This window comes from Pelobates fuscus, chromosome 1, assembly GCF_036172605.1.
Source record: "Pelobates fuscus isolate aPelFus1 chromosome 1, aPelFus1.pri, whole genome shotgun sequence".
Taxonomy (NCBI): domain Eukaryota; kingdom Metazoa; phylum Chordata; class Amphibia; order Anura; family Pelobatidae; genus Pelobates; species Pelobates fuscus.
Window position 1 is genome coordinate 315,606,752 of NC_086317.1, and position 25,195 is coordinate 315,631,946.

At 44.1% G+C, this 25,195-nt stretch overlaps 1 protein-coding gene across 1 annotated transcript in view; it reads right to left on the minus strand.

Annotated features, from left to right (window-relative positions):
- ATP10A (ATPase phospholipid transporting 10A (putative)) overlaps window positions 1-25,195 on the minus strand; it is a 184,986-nt gene that overhangs the window by 87,687 nt on the left and 72,104 nt on the right. The window contains exon 3 of the mRNA XM_063459159.1: window positions 2,084-2,169. Coding sequence (XP_063315229.1) covers window positions 2,084-2,169 — 86 coding nt within the window. The remainder of the gene's footprint in view (window positions 1-2,083; window positions 2,170-25,195) is intronic.

Genomic DNA, 25,195 nt, shown 5'->3' on the forward strand with positions numbered 1-25,195 from the left:
TTGCTCATGACCCTATAGTGTCCCTTTAAAGGGACTCTCCAGTGCCAGGAAAACAATCAGTTTTCCTTGCACTGCAGGTCCCCTCTCCCTCCCACCTCCCATTCCCAGTTGCTGAAAACCCCTATATATATATATATATATATATATATATATATATATATATATATATATATGGGGGTATTGTTGTGCTCAGGAGGTGTTGCCGAGTATAGTTAAAGGGACACTATAGGCACCTAGACCACTTCAGCTCATTCAAGTGGTCTCGGTGCACTGTCCAAGGTCCCTGACGGAGTTTGTTTTCCTGGGACTATAGTTTCCCTTTAAGATAATTCTATTGCAAAGGCACACGAGATTTAAAAAAGAAAGCACAAAATACAATGTGTATTTTTTTGTGTAAAAATTTAAAAATAAAAATGAATATCACAAATGTAAAAAAAATAAAATAAAAAATATTTGGTAAAAAAATTGCATCTCAGTAAAGCTCAAAATATATCACAGGTCCCCATGCTGTCCACTTTTGTAAATGAGTACATTTATGTAGTTTAAATATATGCACTACTAAACTGCCCCAAAAGACATCATAGACTCATCTTCAATTTGTAATTTAAAAAAATAAAAAACTGCAGTGGTTATGTTATGAAGTCAGCTCTGTATTTTCACAAAAACGTGACAAAAGTATACGAAGGGTGTCATTCTGTACTTAGGAGATACAGCGCAGCACAATTTAGTGATTTTTATTACAGTAACATCAAGTTTACAAAATAAACTGCTCAATTGCAATGTACATTTAAAACATAATAATAATTAAATAATACTATAAACTTTGAAAGAAACTGGTGCTAAAATTGCTGTATAAAAATTCTCAATATTTACCATACAACATATGTATAGACCCATGATGTCTACTTTCACAAATAGTATGTATTTATGGGGTAATTTTAATGGTGAAACTGTTACAATGCCCCAAAATGCGGAAGAAGCTTATCAAATTCATGGATGAAAATTCATATTGTAAAAAACTGAAATAGTATGGTCTATTATATGGCACTGTAACTTTGCAAATTAGTGCCAAAAGGGATACATTAGGGGTGAAATAAAACAAACAAAAACAAAAAAAAACTGCAGCATGCCAAGGTAATATATACACACATGAGATAACTTGGAATGTCTCCTTTCACAAATGGTAGGTATTTGATGGGTAACTTCAACAGTTAATCTACTATAACGTCCCAAAATGAGACAAGAGATAATTAAATTCATTTATAAAAATTCTAACTGTAAAATCTTAAACGGTCAGGTCTCTTCTATGGCGCTGTAGATTCACAGGAGAACCGCAAATGCAGAAATTGGGGGTATCCTTGAACTCAGAATATGTAGCAGTACAACATATGGGTTTTTTGTACAGCAGTAGCACACAGGTGTACAAAATCCTTATGAAAAGAAAACAAAACCTTGTTATGTGTATACACACATCAGGAAAAAAAAAACCTGCATTTTACTACATTATTTAGCAGAAAGTGGTAGTTAAATAGCCAAAATATCTCCAGGTAAATAGCTACTACTATTTATATAAAATATACTTTTATGTGTCGGTTTTGTTTTCTTTGATGGCTATGAGACTTCTAAGACAAACATACCAAATTCTAAAATCGTTCCACATTAAAATTTTATTTTACTCCTTGTATTTTGTGACAAGTAAGTACCAAAAATAAACTAAGGTCCTAGTCATATTATGTACTCCATATATCAGGACAAATAAATTAATGTATTTTTAATTACTTTTCTTAAGCTGCACTAACTATACAAACATTATTGTCAAAACTGTGGAAAAGGGTCCCCCCTCCCCCATTTTTTGTTGCATCAAATTAAAGTTGTTTTTGTCCTTTAAGAAAAAAACGGTATATAATATACATTTGGGCAGTAAATGAGAAAGATGGAAATTGCGGCTGAACACACAGCAAAAATGCAAAAAAATTGTTTTTGTCCTTAAGTGAGAAACAAATTAAGCTTGGTACTTAAGGGATTAAAGAAAGCATTTGTAAAACATAGTAATAAAACACCAAATAAATATAATAATACTTACATGTAACCTCTAAACCTGCTCAGGTCATTATTCGGCTTTTCACATTCAATAACGCTGTTAAATTTCATTGGGTCAAATTCAGATTCCTAAAACACAAAACCAAAAATAAACACAAGAATGGTTATATTTGACAAATATAACGCAGAAATTTACTCAGAAGAAAAGTGTCTCTTAATCCCATCATTGAGACAGAAGCTTGGGTTCCTGGTGCTATTTCAGAGTCAAATGCACGCAATAAGATTGCCACCCTTAACACCAGTGCAACCTCTCAGACACTGGGAAGAGTCTAATGAAGAAGTGCTGCTACATTTATTTTAGTGTATAGATTGAATTTGATTCACATATTAAATTTTACAACTGAATAATGGGTTGCATTAAACTAACTTAAATAATTAGGGGTCTTGCCAGAAAAGGTTAATACCTGCTTTAGAGTGACAACTATGTATTAAAGCATTGCAGTTTCTCTATTTGGGGAGCATCCTGCACTGGTCTCAGCAAATGTGCAATACGCAAGAAAATACTCCTAGACTGATTAATACATCTGTCAAAGTTCTCTTTTTTTTGTGCATTACTGTGAACCACAGTCCTGGTATTTATAGGACATGAACTTTCCCAGGGCACTAGCTGACGTAAGACCAAGTGCTAAGCAGTGGTGTCGCTACCTTTGAAGACGTTTTAGAGTTGGAATTTTTGTCTTTATTTAATCTTGCTTTTATCCCTACAATTTGTTAATGTTCCATGCGATTAATACACCGAATGGTTCAGTTACGGAGTATTAAAATATTTCAGTTAATTTATTAACAATGTTCTTTGTTCAGTATTTAGCAGCCCTTTCAAGATTAAAATATGGTCTAGGGACCAAGATGGCCAATTGCTGTTCTTTACTTAAGTTAGGCATCCCAGATGTCCAGCGAGAATTTCCAAACAAATGATGGCCTCAATTTATACAACTAGTAGTCACGTCTTACATTGACTATTTGTTGAATAAATCTTTGAAAAGTTAAACAGCTAAGAACTCCAGTGTGCCATCCCAGCTAATCACAGTTTTAATTTCAAAATCAAGCTTGATAGAGTTTTTATACCTACACTGATCAGCCACAATATTAAAATCATTAAAAGCTGAAGTGAATAACATTGATTATTTTGTTATAATGGCTCATGTCAAGGGGAGGGTGTGGAAGACCACTGTAGTATGCCACCAAAGATTCTCTTTCCCAGAGTGATGTAGCCCCTTCCAGATGCAGTACTGATTATAGCTAGTAAAGCTTCTCCCCCCCCCCCCCCATACATTAGTCGAGTCGAGACTTAAGGTTGGGAGTAGATCTGGTTTATTCAAGCAAGGCACACATAAATTGTACACAGACCCCCAGTATGGGGTCTTAATACAAAACAACACAAATTCCTCACAGGTGTCCCTGTGTCTGGGAGTCAAAGTCAACTCCTTTATCTCTCCGTTACAGGGAACCATACAGAATTTACACAAATACCCCATAATCACATTCAAATTGCACAGGAACGCCACGTTTTATATTCCCGAATAGCCTGGATCTGACCGCCCAAATTGTTGAAATAATGCTCAAATCCGTTTGGTGTAAGGGAATCACCATCTGGCTAAAATTCTGACTGGCCGACCACAAGGTTGTAGCCCAAAACAGTTCCAGGGAGAAAGAGGTAGTTACCAGTTAACTTTCGGGAGTCCCTGTGCGAATAAAAGTGAAGGCTCCCTCCTGGCTCTTAGGGAGCATGTGCTCCTCTTAAATGCATAAGTCTTTTCCCCAAAGAGCACTCTCCTGGCTTGTATGTGGGAGGAGCAGGTGGTGGTACAAGTTCACCGTTCGCAAGTTGGAGTGTCCGGAATTCGTTCAATGCATTCGATGTCAGAGTACCGATGCCTGCGTTTGGGAGACAAGATGGCCGCCATTCCATAAAACACATGGGTTCGGTCATACGAATGGAGGCCTCCCAGAGAGAGCACTTAAGTTAATTACTTATTTTGAAGTTAATAAGCCAGGGGGTGGTCTTGGTTAGGGGGGTATAAAAAGGGAAATACGAAAACCACAAACACAAAAAGTACTTCTCCAGAAGAATATAAGCAGTGCTTTATTTCCGCAACCTACACCATCACACAAATTTAGCCAGTGATCCTACTCAAATACTCTACACACCAATGTTCCAGGCAATAGTTTTTGCACTTAAATGAACACTCCAGGCACCTTTAACACAATCCTAACAACTGTTCCAGAACAGATGGACTTCATACCTATGGCCCACCGGACCAGGTCCCAATCTCCACTACTTCCTATTAAAAGCAGGACGTTCACAATCACAGCTGAACCCAGTGGTGTAGATCTTAGCTCAGGAACATCTGGCTCTAAATAGGAAGCAGTGACGACAATGAGCACCTTAGGTAACAAGTTAAGCCATTCTAAAATTGTTTAACTTTTTACAATCAGGAGTGCCAGGGCACACCAAGGATCCTAACTACTTTAGTGAGCTGTAGTTATCCTTTAATGATCTGACATCATGAGGCAATCAAACTTTGTAATTTTTTATTTTATTTCAGAATTATATCAGCCCTGCATACGTTTATTGTTGCTTATATACTTCCGGCCTTGATATATTGTCATCATCAATTCATCTTGTAAATCTTCTTAGTCTTACCATCGCTCCCACCCGGGTCCCCCCATACTCTAAGTTAACACTTAATATGGGTTTCAGTCTATCAATTTTATTGAAGGGCAATCTAACTTCTTCACTTGTCCAGGTTACAAAACACACTGCTACTGCAAGTACTGCACCTGTGGAATGATGCTGTATTGGAACCAGACTGCATGTCCGATGTCATATTCTGCCTCTCAGTATGGCGCGTGAGGGAGGAGAGCAAAAAAATGACAGCTCCCTTGCCACCTCAGCTCTCCCTGAGCCAGTCGCCTGCCCATTCTCTTCCTGAGCAGACTGGCCGTCTGCCTCCACTCTCCCTCAGCTGGCCACCTGCCTCCGCTCTCAGTCAGCCAGCCACCTCGGTGGCTAAACGGGCTGACAAATCCCAGGCCAAAATTGTTAGTCGCCACGGCACCTCGACGCCTGGGAATGTCGAGACCTGGTTTAGTAGATAACACCCGTATTTGCTATCCTTATGTGGGATTGCCATATTTAAAGGAACACTATAGTCACCTAAATTACTTTAGCTAAATAAAGCAGTTTTAGTGTATAGATCATTCCCCTGCAATTTCACTGCTCAATTCACTGTCATTTAGGAGTTATATCACTTTGTTTCTGTTTATGCAGCCCTAGCCACACCTCCCGTGGCTATGATTGCCAGAGCCTGTATGAAAAAAAAAAAAAAAAAAAAACTGGTTTCACTTTCAAACAGATGTAATTTACCTTAAATAATTATATCTCAATCTCTAAATTGAACTTTAATCACATACAGGAGGCTCTTGCAGGGTCTAGCAAGCTATTAACATAGCAGGGGATAAGAAAATCTTAATTAAACAGAACTTGCAATAAAGAAAGCCTAAATAGGGCTCTCTTTACAGGAAGGCTGTGCAAGTCACATGCAGGGTGGTGTGACTAGGGTTCATAAACAAAGGGATTTAACTCCTAAATGGCAGAGGATTGAGCAGTGAGGCTGCAGGGGCATGTTCTATACACCAAAACGGCTTCATTAAGCTAAAGCTTTTCAGGTGACTATAGTGTCCCTTTAAAGGGACACTCCAGGCACCCAGACCACTTCTGCTCATTGGAGTGGTCTGGGTGCCAACTCCCACTACCCTTAACCCTGCAAGTGTAATTATTGCAGTTTTTCATAAACTGCAATAATTACATTGCAGGGTTAACTCCACCTCTAGTGGCTCTCTACTAGACAGCCACTAGAGGTCAATTCCTAGTTTCTAGCACAGGAAACCTGTGCTAGAGCCGTTGGACGTCCTCACGCTGTGTGAGGACCTCCAGCGTCGCTCAAAACCCCATAGGAAAGCATTGAAATGATTTTTCAATGCTTTCCTATGGGGAGACGTAATGCGCATGCGCGGCATTTCCACGCATGCGCATTAGGTCTCCTCGGCCGGTGGGCGAGATCAGTCTTGCCCACCGGCCGACGCAATCACAAGGAGGAGCGTCGCGGAGGCAGCGGTGAGGGACATCGCCGCTGCCTCAGGTAAGTCACTGAGGGGGTTTTCACCCCTTCAGTAACCGGGGTTGTGTGGTGGGAGGGAGAGGGACCCTCCAGTGCCAGAAAAACGGATCGTTTTTCTGGCACTGGAGTTTCCCTTTAAGGATACCAAATTAAGGAGCTATCTACTAAACATATACACAGTTTCATGCACACACACAGTCACAGACATACACACGCACACATTTTATTTAAAAGGTCCACCCAGCTTCCCTACCTTTCTCTGAGAGAGCTGGAGTGGATCCTCTCCGTGGTGGCCAATGGTTGGAGCTGGGTCGCATAACTGTAATCACCCTGCACAAGCCCCATGTGTGCCCTGTATGGATGTTGATGCTTGCATGATGTCATATTAAGTATGCCGACACAGAGCAATTCGCATGAGGGAGCTGTGCAGGGAGAGCACCGTAAGTACAGAACTCCTTCACGGTCGGTACTTCCTGCTGCAAGGACACTTATATTTTGCCAAAGTAGGCACCTGCCGTGTGCCCCATTGCCCCGCTGTAGCGATGCCATAGGGGATAATGTACAATATTTGCATTTACAAAGTGATTTACAGCGTGATTCAATATATACTCTCTCTTTGAAAAGGACATGTGATTTTATTGGGTTGCTACACCCAAAGAGTAAAAATATGTTGCATTCAGATACACGCCCAGTAATTAAATCTTCTGTTGGCCAAAATCAGGCAGATAATTATTTACACACTTCAAAGAATCATCTCTTCCTGGAATACTCTATTGGAGAATAATTAAAAGCATGGACCCTTTAATAGCAAATGAATAGAAAAACACACACACACAGACCATAATTTCTATAATTAGCAGAATCTCATACACCACTTAAAGGGGCATTCATCACTTTGAGACAACTGTCTCATTTAAAAGCTTTAGCTTTGAACGAGACAGTTGCCTCCCTCTACAAGATGAAAAAAGGAAGGCAACTATTTTTCTTCATAATTTACCGGCTTCTTATTTCCTATGCTTTCCATATCTACTCCTAGCCCTAGGAATGCTAGAAAAGTGCACTGGGCACTCGTGACAGACTTACACATGTTGAGTTGTAAGAAGAGCGAGAAGCGTGCACAACAATGCAATTTGACCAACTTTATAGTACACATTGATTACACATTTTACAAAGTTTTCTTGTTTTATTTTGGATTGCATATCTTTTTAAAAGGGTTTAAAAAATAATTGTCAATGGATGCATGCCCCTTTCAGGCCACCAAAGCAGAAGCCACTAAATAAACTAACATCAGAGATTGATCAGGGAATTGGAAAGATTGCAATAAATCAGTGGTAGTCAACCTTTTTCTACCTACCGCCCACTAATGCATCTTTTTGGTTGAAAAAATTTCCTTACCACCCACCAGTTTTCGCGCAAATGCAGAATATTTTTAAGAAAGGGGGGTGTTTTTAAAAAAAATAAATGTACGTACATTTATCTTTTTATTTCTACTTAATGCAGGTTTATAAGGTTTTTAACTTTAGAACGTTTAATGAGAAAACAATAAAGTAAATTGAAATTACCTTTACTAGTGATTAATGAGATCCTTGAGGTTGATGCTGCGAGACTAAATATTTGATATCTGGTTCGATTTTCGTAAGGAACAAACAAAGGTCTCTTTCAGTGATATTCAGACGACTTCTCTGTTTGCGCATAATATGATTTCTCATATTATCTCTCTATGATTTCTCATTTGTGCGTCAGCTCATCTCCTCTCCCTCCTCAATTCCCCTCCTCACCTTTTATTCCCCTTTTTTTCTATTTTTTAACCGTCCTTATAGCAATGCCCAGTAGGAAGGCTGAGCTAGGTAGCCCACTTACTATAGTCCACTATAACATACAGACACACACACAAAGACACAGACAGGCACACATACAAAGACACAGACAGGCCTGTCTATGTCTTTGTATGTGTGTCCTGTGTGTGTGTGTCCTGTGTGTGTGTGTCTTGTGTGTGTGTGTCTTGTGTGTGTGTGTGTCTTGTGTGTGTGTGTGTCTTGTGTGTGTGTGTCTGTGTGTGTGTGTCTGTGTGTGTGTGTGTGTGTCTGTGTGTCTGTGTGTGTGTGTCTGTGTGTGTGTGTCTTGTGTGTGTGTGTCTTGTGTGTGTGTGTCTTGTGTGTGTGTGTGTCTGTATGTGTGTGTCTGTATGTGTGTGTCTGTATGTGTGTGTCTGTATGTGTGTGTCTGTATGTGTGTGTCTGTATGTGTGTGTCTGTATGTTATAGTGGACTATAGTAAGTGGGCTACCTAGCTCAGCCTTCCTACTGGACATTGCTATAAGGATGGTTAAAAAATAGAAAAAAGGGGAAAAAAAGGTGGGGAGGGGAATTGAGGAGGGAGAGGAGATGAGCTGACGCACAAATGAGAAATCATATTATGCGCAAACAGAGAAGTCGTCTGAATATCACTGAAAGAGACCTTCGTTTGTTCCTTACGAAAATCGAACCAGATATCAAATATTTAGTCTCGCAGCATATACATACAAACTAACAGGCACACATACAAACAGACATGCACACACACATAAGACATACATAGACACACACATGCAGACACACAAACAATGACACATACATACAAAGACAAGACACACATACATACAGACAGACACATACACAAGACACATACAGACACACATACGACACACACAAGACATACATACAGACACAGACAGGCACATATACAGACACACAAACAGGCACACATACACACAAGACACATACATACAAACAGACACACAGACATGCACACACACATGCAGACATACATAGACACACACACATGCAGACACAAGACACACATACAATGACACATACATACAAAGACAAGACACACATACATACAGACACACACACAAATATATACACAGACAGACACATACACACACACAAGACATACATACAAAGACACATACAGACACACACACACATATATACACAGACAGACACACACACAAGACATACATACAAAGACAAGACACACATACAGAGACACACACACACACACATATATACACAGACAGACACATACACACACACACACACAAGACATACATACAAAGACACATACAAACACACACACACACATATACACAGACAGACACATACACACACACAAGACATACATACAAAGACACATACAGACAGACACACACAAGACATACCTACAAAGACACACACACACACATTATATTTAAGTCACCCTCCTGTTTCCTACCTTTAAGGTGCAGGAGGGTGACTTTCCCTGGGGTCCAGTGGTGGCTCAGGTGGATGGGAGTCAGAGTTCCCACTCTGACTCCCTGGTGTTCCTCCCGCGCGGCTCTCAGTGTTAGCTGGGAGGAGTGACCGGGGAATCACTTCCTCCAAGCTCTGATGTCATCACAGGGGGCCCGGTCGCGCTGTTAAAGCGCCCAGCGCTGACCGGGCCCCCTTACAATCCGCATACATCGGGTGGCCCTGACAGCATGGGCCACCCGATGGACACTTGGAAGGCGGTTTACCGGGCGGGCCGGAGCCGCAAATGGTCACGGCGGTACCCAGTCGCACGGGTACCGCCGGCTCGCACCCGCCCGCCCGATCAACCTGGAAATCCCTACCGCCCACCTGGAATCCTGAAACGCCCACTAGTGGGCGGTAGGGACCAGGTTGACGAACCATGCAATAAATAGTTGGCCTAGAAATAGAAATCACAGATGGTTTGAAAGTGATTTTCAACTCTTCTGGATTCCTTAGCACAACATGTTAATATTCAATTATCTACAATATAAAGGGAGGAAATAGAAAAACAAAACAATTTGTCACTAATTAACCATTTGAAAAATAAATAAGAATGTTGTGCAGAAAACACCCCATCTATGAGGGCATGTCATATATTTAGCAGTGAAAACTAACATATCTCATATGGTGCCTCGTATCATGATAAATAGGGGTCTTTTTCCATATTTTTTATTTTAACAACACATTTATGATACATTGCTAGGAAAATACAGTGTTGGGCTTAAACACTCTGGGCACCATAACTCCATCAGAATGAAGCGGTTATGGTGCAAATAGAACCCTGCCCCTGGCTTTCCGTTAACTAATGGTTTATCTTCAAATCGTCATTAAAATCTTTAGTCTAGCGCTAGTCATCCAAATGGTTTGGCTAAAATCATCAAAACTAAAGATGTGAGCGAAGAAGGCGGATCAAGGGCAGGGCCAGATGCGAGAAGCACCGTGTCGGCAAAATGTGAGCAAATCCTTTTCCTAAACCAAGGTAAGGGGGGCCCGACCACCTAAACCAGGGGTAGGCAACCTTCGGCTCTACAGATGTTGTGGACTACATCTCCCTTGATGCTTTGCCAGCAATATGGCTGTAAAAGCATTATGGGAGATGTAGTCCAAAACATCTGTAGAGCCGAAGGTTGCCTACCCCTGACCTAAACAGTGGTTTTAGAAATAAAATGTCAGGAATACAAAATGTGTGTTCCTCACACTATAGTGCCCCATTAATAAAGTTTTGTTAAGCAGTTATTTCAGACAATGACTGCCTTAGCTGAGCTTTAAAAACTCCCACAAGGAGGGAAAGCAGCAGGAACCCTTGTTTTCCGTCCTACTTTGCGTTAACCACCAATAGGGTGCTATGCTTGTCCCATGTGGTTGTTTAACTTTGCTCACGTTTTATGCACAGAGAATAATTTTGGATAAATATAAAGCCAAGCTAGGACATTAAGAGAAACAGTATGTATGTCAAAACAAGTCTATATATTGTGTATTTGTCTGGTAGGACAGAGGGGAGTGGGCGCCTTTCCTTATATTACATAATGAATAATCTTCAAGCAAGCTGCAGACAGAGAAACAATAGCTAGACATGAAGCGATATCCTTCCTTACTATATGTCTTCCTGACTGTCCTGTCCTAATGCAATTTGCTTGGCTTCTGACTCATGAGGGGGGACAGCTATTAAAGGAAGGCTATTTTATAGTGATGTCCCGAACAGTTCGCCAGGAACTGTTCGCCAGCAAACATAGCTTGTTCGTGGCGAATGCAGCGGGCGAACATCTGCACTGTTCGGTCCGCCCCCTATTCGTCATCATTGAGTAAACTTTGACCCTGCACCTCACAGTCAGCAGACACATTCCAGCCAATAAGCAGCAGACCCTCCCTCCCAGACCCTCCCACCTCCATGACGAATAGGGGGCAGACCGAACATCGCATATGTTCACCCGCCGCGTTCGCCACGAACAAGCTATGTTCGCCAGTGAACAGTTCCCGGCGAACTGTTCGGGACATCACTACTATTTTATCCTAAAAAAATGTAAACAAAATACAGTACATTAAACATCTTTAAATAAATAAATAAATAAAATATATATAGATACACATACACACACACACAGGCCATTCTTCTTTCTGCATGTTCATCATGCCTGAAGTGTGTATGTTGCGGTCCTCTGCTCTATACAAGTTTGGATGGATTCTATGGGTTCTAAGTAAAACAATGAAGTAGTAGAACTGCAAGCCACAGAGACAGTGGAGAGGAAAAAAAAAATTAAAATAAGATTATTTCTTCATCCCTTTAGAGACCCGGAGAGTGACAGGGAAATGAGCCTCTGGCACACAGGAACACTGTAGTTCTTACCAACATGTATTTTTTGTTTCCTGCTCATGAAACCCATTGAAGGAGTCCTCAGTGGTTTGTTACCTCTAGGTACAGTTGCTCCAAGTCATAATTAAAATAAATAAATAAAAAAAATTTTTTTTTTTTTTTTTAAATGCCTTCTGTTAATATATCACCAAGTGGTATTCATACAACCTTCTTCAAAATTGAAGAGCAGAGTGATTTGCACATATGATAAGCTTAGTTTTGCATCAGGTAATTAAAAATAAAATTTGCAAACTTTCTTTGATAATATGCTATTCCTGCTTCTGCCACCTGCAAATTCCTTCCAATGATGCCACGTACATGTCTGGATCCCTGAAAAACTGCAGAACCACTTAAAGGGACAATAGTCACCAAAACAACTTTAGCTTAATGAAACAGTTTTGGTGCATAGATCATGCCCCTGCAGTCTCTCTGCCATTTAGGAGTTAAATCACGGTTTATAAACCCTAGTCACACCTCCCTGCATGTGACATGCACAGCCTTCATAAACACTTCCTGTAAAAAGTAATCTAATGTTTATCCCTCCTTTATTATTTAATTTCTGTTTAATTTAGATGTTAATAGCTTGCTAGACCCTGCAAGCGCCTCTAGTATGTGATTAAAGTTAAATTTAAAGAGCAAGAGATACAATTGTTTAAGGTAAATTACATCTGATTGAAAATAAAAACAGTTTTTTTCATGCAGGATGTGTCAATCAGAGCCAGTGGAGGTGTGGCTAGGGCTGCATAAACAGACACAAAGTGATTTAACTCCTACACTAAAATGGCTTCATTAAGCTAAAGTTGTTTAGGTGACTATAGTGTCCCTTAAACTAATTAATTGCCAGCTGAATGTCTTGGGAATGGAAAGAAATTGGAAATAAAGTCTGGCAGACAAAAGTCATTCAATAGTATGGTTATCTTATTCAATTATTATTATGTTATTATATAGCGCCATCAAATTCCGCAGCGCTTTACAATGGGTGGACAAACAGACATGTAGTTGTAACCAGACAGGTTGGACACACAGGAAAAGAGGGGTTGAGGGCCCTGCTCAATGAGCTTACATGCCAGAGGGAGTGGGGTAAAGTGACACAAAAGGTAAGGATAGTATTAGACTAGTGACAGTTGCAAGAGAGGAATCAGTTGGGAGCTATTAACAGTTTAATTGATACGCTTTTATGAAGAAGTGGGTTTTTAATGATTTTTTGAAGGAGTGGAGACTGGGTGAACATCTAATGGAGGAGGGAAGCGAGTTCCATAGGAACAGTGCAGCCCTCAAGAAGTCTTGAAGGCGAGCATCAGAGGTGGGAGTACGGACAGAAGATAGACGCAAGTCTTCAGCTGATCGGAAGGACCTAGACGGGACATACTTGTGTATTAGGGAGGATAGATCGGTGGGAGCAGCATTATGTAGAGATTTGAAAGCAAGAACCAGAATTTTAAATTGAGCCCTATATCTTACAGGAAACCAATGTAGGGACTGACAGAAGGGTGAGGCATAGGAGGTGCGGGCGGACAGGAAGATGAGCCTCGCCGCATGAATTATGGACTGTAACGGCGCAAGTTGGGAGCATGTAAGACCACTGAGAAGCGGATTACAGTAGTCAAGGCGAGAAAGGACAGTGGAATGGACCAGCACCTTAATCACATCTGGCGTTAAGTAGGGTCGGATGCGCGCAATGTTTTTGAGATGGAAACTACAGGATTTGGCGATAGACTGAACATGAGGCTTGAAGGAGAGGTTGGAGTCAAAGAGAACACCTAGGCAGCAAGCCTGCGTGGTGAAGCTGATGGTAGCACTGTTGACTTGGAGGGAGACAGACACAGGAGTAACAACACTTGAAGGAGGAAAGACCAGCATTTCAGTTTTGGTCAAGTTTAGTTTAAGGAAGCGGACAGCCATCCAGTTAGAAAGGCAGTCAGAGACACTAGTCAAGAGGGACAGGGAGAGATCAGGAGAGGACAGGTAGATTTGCGTGTCATCTGCATAGAAATGATATTGGAAGCCAAAGGAGCTAATGAGTTTACCAAGGGAGGCAGTATAGATGGAGAACAGTAGGGGACCAAGGACTTAAACCTTGGGGGACACCAACGACATATTTAAATAGTTCTTTTAAAAAGGCTAGATTACTACTTGGCATGCTTACAACTGCATAGTAGGTGAGTAGTAATTAATTCATTAGAAATTACTTAGCATATAATGAAGATAAAATATGCGTTAAATACTTACGTAAAATGCTATAGAATTTCATTGAAATTCCAACAAACTTAAAATATATCATAAGACAAAAAAAAGTGACTACTTAATTTTACGGTAAAGTCTGAGATTGGAAAATATTGAAAAAGTCTACCTGCTGGTGCTAAAGGGAAACTATAATAACTATAACTACAACAAGTTTGTTTTCCTGGCACTATAGCGATTAATGTGAGACGTATGGCGGACTCTGCAGTGAAGGCAAACTAGTGTAATGCCCATGAAGATGAACTTCAAAAAGGGAGCAATCTTAGAGGGTCTTTGTTAGATGGAAATAATTAGTAAGTAGAAAAAAAAAATACCTTTAAAGGGACACTCTAGGCACCCAGACCACTTCTGCTCATTGGAGTGGTCTGGGTGCCAACTCCTACTACTCTTAACCCTGCAAGTGTAATTATTGCAGTTTTTTATAAACTGCAATAATTACCTTGCAGGGTTAACTCCACCTCTAGTGGCTGTCTATTAGACAGCCACTAGAGGGAACTTCCTGGTTTCTAGCACAGGAAACCTGTGCTAGAGCGTCGCTGGACGTCTTCACGCTGTGTGAGGAACTCCAGCGTCGCTCAAAACCCCATAGGAAAGCATTGAAATTATTTTTCAATGCTTTCCTATGGGGAGACGTAATGTGCATGCGCGGCATTGCCGCGCATGCGCATTAGGTCCCCTCGGCCGGTGGGCGAGATCAGTCTCGCCCACCGGCCGACGCAATGGATAGGAGGAGCGTCGCGGAGGCGGAGACAGCGGCGAGGGACATCGCCACTGTCCCAGGTAAGTGACTGACCAGGTAAGTGACTGAAGGGGTTTTTACCCCTTCTGTAACCGGGGATTGGGGGGTGGGAGGGAGAGGGACCCTCCAGTGCCAGGAAAACGGATCGTTTTCCTGGCACTGGAGATTCCCTTTAACTAAAAAGGTGCAAGATATATTGATTATTTCAGTACTAATCATGTTTTACCATGTATTACAAAAAAAATATATCTATGGTTTTCAAACAAGCTGCAGGGATTTATTTATTTATTTTTAATTAACTTTTCAAATAGTAGCAAATCCAAGCAGAAAAGCAGTTCCTATTCTAAAAAGGTCACATTATTTCTTAGATTTAATGAAGCTTAGGGAGTCTAAGCCTAAATGAGCCATGCAGGTTCAAAATCCCACGAGTATATATTATATTTCTCTCCACCAGCTAGCTATTCTGACTTACTTGATTAAAATAGAACATTGAGACAAACCACATAGCCTTCAAGGAAAAAGAAAACCCCCTTCACATGCACAAAGACCAATTCTAGTGCTGAGATATCTATAAATAAACAAAGGAAGTGTCAATGTTTTTCTTTTTGCAATACAAGATATATTTCGTATTGCTGCGTCAGTGTTTGGTAGAAAAAAAAACAACAACAAAATGTAAAAAAAAACAAACCTTAAAGCGGCACTGTCATGCCGAATCCCGTTTTTTTTTTTTAACCCCCCTCCCGCCTCCACTACATCCAATTGACCCCCTAGTCACCCCCAAATGCCCCTAAGCCCCCCAGATTACCTATTTTTAAATCTGTATCTTCTGCCCCGATCTTTATTCAGGGCGCCGCCATCTTTGTGTGGGTAGGTGAAGTCCCTGTGGGACACGTCATCTACCCACACTAGACAGACTGTGAGATTCCCGCACATGCCCAGTGAAACACCTGGACATGCGAACGGGAATTTCATCTATTCATTCATTCATCAGACAGACGAATGAATGAATAGAAAAAATCAGACGAACAAACTAACACTGAGTATCAGTGTTCGTTTGTTCGATCAGTTTATTACAAGGAGGGAGCTACCGACGTGCAGCTCCCTCCTTGTAATATGTAAAGACAGAAGCGGTGGGGAGCTGTGCTCCCCACCACTTCATAAGCCCCCCAGGTCCCCCCCTCACTCTATGGGGGTCAATATGACCCCCATAATAGCACAAGGGAGATTAAAATCTCCCCAATGCCCCTACTCGCTATAACGCGAGTAGGGGCATGTCCACTAAACAGTGAGCAGCCTGTGGCTGCTCACTGTAAAAACATAAATGGTAATAAGGGGGGGGGGGGACCTACTGTCCTCCCCCCTGGCCCCCACCCCTGCGCGGTCGGTGGGGGCACTAATAAAATAATAAGGGGGGGGACCTACTGTCCTCCCCCCCGGCCCCCACCCCTGCGCGGTGGGTGGGGGCCCTAATAAAACAATAAGGGGGGGGACCTACTGTCCTCCCCCCGGCCCCCACTCCTGCGTGGTGGGTGGGGGCCCTAATAAAACAATAAGGGGGGGGACCTACTGTCCTCCCCCCCCCGGCCCCCATGTCCTCCCCCCCGGCCCCCACCCCTGCGCGGTGGGTGGGGGCCCTAATAAAATAATAAGGGGGGGGACCTACTGTCCTCCCCCCCTGGCCCCCACCCCTGCGCGGTGGGTGGGGGCCCTAATAAAATAATAAAGGGGGGGGGACCTACTGTCCTCCCCCCTGGCCCCCACCCCTGAGCGCTGGGTGGGGGCCCTAAATAAAGATATGGGGGGGGGGGACCTACTGTCCTCCCCCTGGCCCCCACCCCTGAGCGGTGGGTGGGGGCCCTAAATAAAGATAGGGGGGGGACCTACTGTCCTCCCCCCTGGCCCCCACCCCTGCGCGGTGGGTGGGGGCCCTAATAAAACAATAAGGGGGGGGACCTACTGTCCTCCCCCCTGGCCCCCACCCCTGAGCGGTGGGTGGGGGCCCTAAATGAACCCCCCCCCCATCAAGGTGACTAGGGGTCCCAAGCCCCTAGTCACCCCCCCCCCACCCCAAAACATTCTAACCCCTACCTACCCCCCTCACCCTAAAAATAGTGAGGGGGGAATAAAATAACTAACCTGTAAAAAAAATAATTAAACTTACCATTTGACGTCTTCTTTTTTCTAAATTCTTCTTTCTTCAGCCCCCAAAAAGGCCAAATAAAAATCCATCATACCCGTCGCACTTTAAAAAAAAAAAAAAAAACGAGCGCAAAAAAAAAATTAATCCATGTTCACCCATGGAGGGCACGCCGCGTACTGAGCTCCGCAGGGCGGGTCAAGGCTTATAAAGCCTTGCCCCGCCCTGCAATTAGGCTTAGAACACACTGATTGGTTGGTTTAAGCCAATCAGAGTGCTCTGTGTCATTTTACAAGCGTGGGAAAATTCCAAAGAACTTTCCCACGCTTGTAAAATGACACAGAGCACTGTGATAGGATGGTTTTCAAGCCATCCAATCACAGTGCTCTGTGTAATTTTACAAGCGTGGGAAAGTTCTTTGGAATTTTCCCACGCTTGTAAAATGACACAGAGCACTGTGATTGGATGGCTTGAAAACCATCCAATCACAGTGATCTGTCATTTTACACAGCGTGGGAAAGTTCTTTTGAATTTTCCCACGCTGTGTAAAATGACACAGAGCACTCTGATTGGCTTAAACGGATATATAAGCCTTGATCCGCCCTGCGGAGCTCAGTACGCGGCGTGCCCTCCATGGGTGAACATGGATTAATTTTTTTTTGCGCTCGTTTTTTTTTTTTTTTTTTAAAGTGCGACGGGTATGATGGATTTTTATTTGGCCTTTTTGGGGGCTGAAGAAAGAAGAATTTAGAAAAAAGAAGACGTCAAATGGTAAGTTTAATTATTTTTTTTACAGGTTAGTTATTTTATTCCCCCCTCACTATTTTTAGGGTGAGGGGGGTAGGTAGGGGATAGAATGTTTTGGGTGGGGGGTGACTAGGGGCTTGGGACCCCTAGTCACCTTAATGGGGGGGGGGTTCATTTAGGGTCCCCACCCACCGCTCAGGGGTGGGTGCCAGGGGGGGAGGACAGTAGGTCCCCCCCCTTATTATTTTACTAGGGCCCCCACCCACCGCGCAGGGGTGGGGGCCAGGGGGGGAGGACAGTAGGTCCCCCCCCCTTATTATTTTATTAGGGCCCCCACCCACAGCGCAGGGGTGGGGGCCAGGGGGGGAGGACAGTAGGTCCCCCCCTTATTATTTTATTAGGGCCCCCACCCACAGCGCAGGGGTGGGGGCCAGGGGGGGAGGACAGTAGGTCCCCCCCCTTATTATTTTATTAGGGCCCCCACCCACAGCGCAGGGGTGGGGGCCAGGGGGGGGAGGACAGTAGGTCCCCCCCCTTATTATTTTATTAGGGCCCCCACCCACCGCGCAGCTGTGGGGGCCAGGGGGGAGGACAGTAGGTCCCCCCCATCTTTAACTCCCGCGCAGGGGGGGGGGGGGGGGTTTATTAGGTTTTTTTTTTTTGTTTTGTTTTTTTTACAGTGAGCAGCCACAGGCTGCTCACTGCTTACTAGACATGCCCCTACTCGCGGTATAGCGAGTAGGGGCATATTATTTACTAATACTAAGTAATCTTTACTTAGTATTAGTACATTTGGCTGAAAGACCAATTCAGGTCTTTCAGCCTTTTAGTAGATAGCTCCCTGATACCGTGGGAATTAGGGAGTTATCTACTAAGCGGCTGCAAGTTGCAGCCACAGCAATGAATAGGATCGGAGTTTCATTCATTAGAATGAAATTCCGATACGATCAAAGTACCGAATTGCATCCTAACACCAATGGAGAAACTCTTCTCATTCTGTTAGGATGCAATTCGGCAGTTTTGCCGGCGTTCTGTCTAAGTGACAGGACTTTCGGCAATACTGACAGGAAGTATTGTGGGAACTGGGAGGAAAGCTAGGGATCATGGGAAAATTGCACTGACCAGCGGAAATGAAGCACACTTTGCTCCTCCGCTGGTCAGAGCTGGTCAAGCGGAGGAATCCTCCATAAGGCAAAGAGTCCCTACTTTGTCTTATAATTTTAAAGAAAACTAAAGAAGAATGGAAGAAAAGAATAACAGATCCTGAGAGAGGCGGAGAAGAGGAAGAGATCGAGGAAAGGTAAGTTCGGCATGACAGTGCCGCTTTAATTTAAAGCGGCACTGTCGTGGCCAAATAGTTTGTTTTTTTTTTGTTTTTTTTTTTAAATTCTTTATTTTGGTTGTGCATATAGGAGAAAATACAGACAGGCTTACTATATGTCACATCAGCATGAGCAAGCATCAATAAAACATGTTTAAAGCATTAAGTGACATATGAGGAACATGCACGTTTTTATAGTATATGTTTAAACAAGCTTCAACATTTTCGTTTTATCTGAGAAGGGTGGCTGTTAGATGAGGAAAAGCTCCCATTTATTATGTTTTTAGTATATTCAGGTTAGTCCCGTATGGCTAAAGTAAGAAGGTACAACAAGTTGAAACTATTAGCAGGACTTGTTAGGCTTAGAATTTAGTTGCATGGAAATTAACACATGAAAGCCTGCTTAACTTTGTAGTGTAGCTACTTTAAGATAGGCTTGTGTGCAGACTTAATGAACAATCCTAATACTGTAGCACTCTATTATGGGAGTGAGACAGGGTTTAAAGGCCGGTGAAGATTGTGAGCACAGGCGGTGGACTAAAATCTAAGAAGTACTGGGGCACAAATAAGAGTGGCTAACTTTAAGTAACTTATAGGAGATTAACTGCGGGTCTTTTGGACTGAACCTGCTACTGTACACTGCAGAGCATGATTAGTCCTTATGGCAGTCCATATTGGTCATCCCACTCAGACTCTGGAGGCTTGGTACTGCAGCTCAGTGTGAGGGTCATGGGTGGGCCATCGCTGGTCACCTTCATGGTGTGAGGCCGCCATTGCCTCCATGTTGTAGTCTTTCCGATCGTCCATGGATGGGATCTGAAACGGAGCGGGATGTTGTAGGGTTCTGGTCCCGGGTATCTCCAGGTGGGGCAGGTGAGCATGTCGGGTCCTGTTTCTCCTCTGTGCAGATGTCCCTGGTGACATCTCATGCGGTGTTTCCGCCTCTTGTGCAGCTTGGTCCTCCGCCATGATGGGGCCTGTCCTGCATGTGAGGCCTTCGGAGCGTTCTTTCGAGTTGGAGGCAGCCTCTTTGTCGATTGGCTGTGTGGCTGTTGGGAGGTAAGTGGCTGCCTTCTGCCCTCTATCTTGCGCCAGAAGATGGCAAGTAGTTCTTCCAACTTCTGTGAGATTCCATGGTCTGAGTCCGTGTGAACGGGGAGGCACGTGGCAGTCGCCATATTGGGTGTCACGCTGAATAATCGGTAGGTTGAAGTGGCTTCGCCCTGCGCTCTCCCCAGTCCGGGTTTGCCTCTCTGAGTTGGACCGCGATCACCCCCGACGGTCCAGGGGGGGGGAGTAACGGGGCTCCTGCTTGTTAGGCATCATCACTTTGCAGCGCCGGACCGGGAGATCGGCCGCCTCCCCCGACCGGCGCGCGCCAGGTTCCATGCTGTGAGGAGTGCCTTCGACATGCTTAAAGTGGGTTACTGACTGCCACATCGGTTCCCAGCCCCATCGTGGGACAGGTAAGTTGATTTTAAACTCCATTTGTTGGCTTTGTGTAGCGAGGTGTGCCATTATTCTCCCTGTTTGCTGAGGAGCTCAGCTATGGCACGTCTGTCCTCCATGCTAGTCAGGCCCCGCCCCCTTTTTTTTTTTTTTAAACCCCCCAACTCCACTACATCTAACTGACCCCCTAGTCACCCCCAAATGCTCCTAAGCCCCCCGTATTACCTATTTTTAATCTTTGTTTTCTGCCCTGATCTATATTCAGGGCGTCGCCATCTTTGTGTGGGTAGATTAAGTCCCTGTGGGACACGTCATCTGCCCTCACTAGATAGCACTGAGATTCCCACACATGCCCAGTTAAACACTTGGGCATGCGAACGTGATTTTCATCTATTCATTCATTAGCAGCTCCCTCCTTGTACAATGTACAGATAGAAGCGGCAGGGAGCAGTGCACCCCGTCACTTCCTAAACCCCCCATGTCCTCCCTCACTCTATGGGGGTCAATATAAACCCCATAATAGCATAATAGCATAAGGCAGATTAAAATCTCCCGAATGCCCCTACTCGCTATACCACGAGTGGGGACATGCCTGTGGCTGCTCACTGTTTGAATACAACAACCCTACCACAACCAGCCCCCACCCCTGCGCGGCGGGTGGGGGCCCTAAATAACAATAAGGGGGGGGGAGAACCTATTGTCCTCCCCCTCCTGAGCGGTGGGTGGGGGCCCTAAATAACAGTAAGGGGGGGAACGGGACCTTCTGTCCTCCCCCCGGCCCCCACCCCTGAGCGGCGGGTGGGGGCCCTAAATAAGAATGTGGGGGGGGGGCTACTGTCCTTCCCCCCCCCCGGGCCCCCACCCCTGAGCGGCAGGTGGGGGCCCTAAATGAAAATCCCCCCCCATCATGGTGACTAGGGGTACCCAAGCCCCTAGTCACCTCCCCCCCACCCAAATAAAAAGTTACCCCCTACCTACCCCCCTCACCCTAAAAATAGAGAAGGGGGAATAAAATAACTAACCTGTAAAGAAAAATTAAACTTCCCATTTGACGTCTCATTTTTTCTAAAATCTTCATTTTTCAGCCCCCAAAAAGGCCAAATAAAAAAACCATCATACCTGTCGAACTTAAAATAAAATAAAAAAACCCGAGCACAAAAAAAGAAAAACCCATCTTCACCCATGGAAGGATCCGCGCAGACTGAGCTCTGCAGGGCGGGGGAAGGCTTATAAAGCCTTGCCCCACCCTGCAATTAGGCTAAGAACACTCTGATTGGTTATTTAAGCCAATTAGATTGCTCTGTGTCATATTACACAGCGTGGGAAAGTTCCAAAGAAATTTCACACGCAGTGTAAAATAACAGAACTCTGTTTGGATGGATTTCAAGCCCACCAATCAGAGTGTTATGAGTCAAATTACACAGCGTGGGAAAATGTCAAAGAACTTTCCGACGCTGTGTAAAATGACAAAGAGTACTTGATAAGGACAGTAGGTCCCCCCCCTCAGTATCTTTATGGCCCCCACCCGCCGCTCAGGGTGGGGGCCAGAGGGGGAGGACAGTAGGTTCCCCCCTCATGGTTATGTAGGGCCCCCACCCACCGTGCAGGGTTGGGGGCCGGACAATAGGTCCCCCCCTTATTTTACTTTAGGGCCCCCACCCGCCACACAGGGGTGGGGGCCGGGGGGAGGGCAATAGGTTCTCCTCCCCCCCCCCCCCTTATTTTACTTTAGGGCCCCCAACTGCCGTTTTTTTACAGTGAGCAGCCACTGGCCAATTTAGGTCTTTCAGCCTTTTGGTAGATACCTCCCTAATACCGTGGGAATTAGGGAGTTATCTACTAAGCGGCTGCAAGATGCAGCCGCTGCAATGTATAGGATCGGAGTTTCATTCATTCGAATGAAATTCTGATCCAAACAAAGTCACAAATTGTATTCAAACATGAATGGAGAAAGTGTTCTCATTCTGTTAGGTCGCAATTCGGCGGTTTTGCCGGCGTTCTGTCTAAGTGACAGGACGTTCGGCAATACTGACAGGAAGCATCGTGGGAACAGGGAGAAAAGCCAAGGATTGTGGGAAAATTACTCTGACCACCGGAAATGAAGCACACTTTGCTGGTCACGGCAATGGAAGCCTCCATACGAGAAATAGTCCCTACTTGGTCTTAATTTTTAACCCCTTAAGGACACATGACATGTCTGACACGTCATAATTCCCTTTTATTCCAGAAGTTTGGTCCTTAAGGGGTTAAAGAAAACTAGAGCAGACAGGAAGAAATGAAGAACAGACCATTAGAGAGGGAGAGAAGAAGAATCGATTGGGGAAAGGTAAGTTCGGCATGACAGTGCCGCTTTAAGTCACTGCCCAAGTCAGAGACAGACAAAGATGCATAAGCACAAGAGAGTGAAAATAGCAGAACTGCAGGGGACGGGGCCTGGCCGCGGAGCTGAGCAGACGCAGGCAACATCAGCTCCTGCCACAAATGAGAAATTAAACCACATTTACCTGCACAGCCACCTAAAATAGACACCCACGAGCTGACATTCGTCAGGGGAGCCTAAGACCATCGTAATGATGCCACACAAGTGGATATCCTGCTCGGTACCGCTTGGACATCACATGCGGCTTACACGCATGGGCGGCCCGGGGGAGACGGCCGCTCTCCCGCCGCCACCACACTCGGCTGATAACCTGCAGAGCCCACGTCCCCCCCCCTATGGACCGGCGGGGGTTATCCCGGTCCACACGGACCTGGCTTACAAGATGCCACACACATCAACGACACCAAGCAGGCTACTCCCTGCTTGCAATATGGTGGCGGAGGACCACGCGCCCAAGCTAGTGCCCTACCAGCCACTGCAAGAAAGGCTAGACGCCTTATTGCAGCGCTTCTGGGAGACACTGGAACGGCGAGCAACCCAACCACCACCTCCTTATGAAGGAGATGTGGAGGAGAGCGGAGGAGAGGGGCGGAATAGGCCCTCCCCGGGCGCAGCCATACAGCGTATACCCAACGGCACGAGCCCATCTGGGCCAAAGATCATAAGGATAACCCCTCCGAGGCACAGGCCACAACGCCGGAGAGCCACACGCCGCTGGAAGAACACTAGGCTCCTCCGTAGCGCCCGCAGAGGAAAAGACCCGGCCGCCCAGAGCACCCGAGTCTGTGGTCCGAAGGTGCTGACCGCTAACAAGGCCTGGAGCGGGGGAGGGACCCCCCCACCACACATGCACCCATTCCGCTTACCGGTACCCCTCAAGTGCCGCCTACCAGGAAGCCCAGCAGAAGTATCGGCTGACTCCAACGACCTAACGATCAGCCACACTCCCCGTTCCCACACTTCACCATCTGCCACAACTGCACTGATGACCCGATAATGGGGTGACATGAAACCTCAAACCTACTGCCGGCGGCCATTTCAGGCATTTGAACCTGGATTTACCCTCACATGTGGGACATTGGACTGCCAAAATGATGGACATAAAAGCAATGAGTAAGATACCCTCTTGTCCCCCATCTAGGTTCACGTTAATGGCATTTGGCAAGTCTCACCGCTGCACAGGGTTGCTCTGCAGGGAAAGGAGAGAACCAGCAGCTATATCAATCTACACAGTTAGCTTGCCCAACGCCAGATCGGTGTATATGTACCTGTACGTATAGATTCAACCTGTTATCAGTGTAATGTGTTTGTTTTTGCTACTAGCTAAATCGTTGTATCTCATTCCAGCCTGTTTATAAAACGCTAGCGTTAATCAACATACAAAAAATAAAAAAGGAGGCATTAACTTTCTGGAAATGTAATCAAACAATGCTTTTGCTGTCTTAACCCTAACCCTAACCCTGTAAATCATCCATGCATTTCCCTTTCTTTATTCTGTACCCATCACACATGCCTTAATAAAAGAAAGATTGACAAAACATAAAAAAAATAGAACTGCTAATTGCCTCATTAGAATTGGACTATCGATTGGTTTAAAATTGGCAAAATTTAAAATCATAACACGTCTGTGGAATTGACAGTGCTTCGTATCCTATCCCCACTAAACTCTATTGAAGTGCTTACGAGTTTAAATAATGCAGCATACATAAGAAAAATCAAAAACAAATAAAACATGCCTTGCAACACTTTCCCACTCGCAATCACTGTCCCAGTATGTTCCAAAGTTTGGGCACCGACACAAATTCTGTGTGGTCATTCTTTAGTGGTAAATGCACCATGAGTACAGCATTGAGGGGCTAATCTGCATGCTCTTCTAAACATATGAGATTTAGGACACTTAGTTGTAAAAAAAAAAAATAGATGTAAAACAAAATTGTGACATTTCCACTTTAAGACAGATTGACAGTTTCCTTTTTTGAGGTGGCCAGATATTAAAATTAGAATTTAGTTTAAAATATTTCATATAAATAGGTTAACTATTGCCATATTAAAAAATATGCTTACAGGTGAAACACAATGATTTGTTTAGCATGAATAAAAAACAAAGTAAAAAAAAAACAAAAAAACACTGTTCTACAGCAGTAACTTTCTAATAGATTTCACTGCCAGTATGAACTCTAGTTGATGACATGAGCAAAACATTCCATATGAAATTATGGGTGCGGCAGTTAAGTACTTGCAATACAGAAACATCATTGATTCCTTGCTCACAACGCAGGTCTTGTTTAATAGTTTG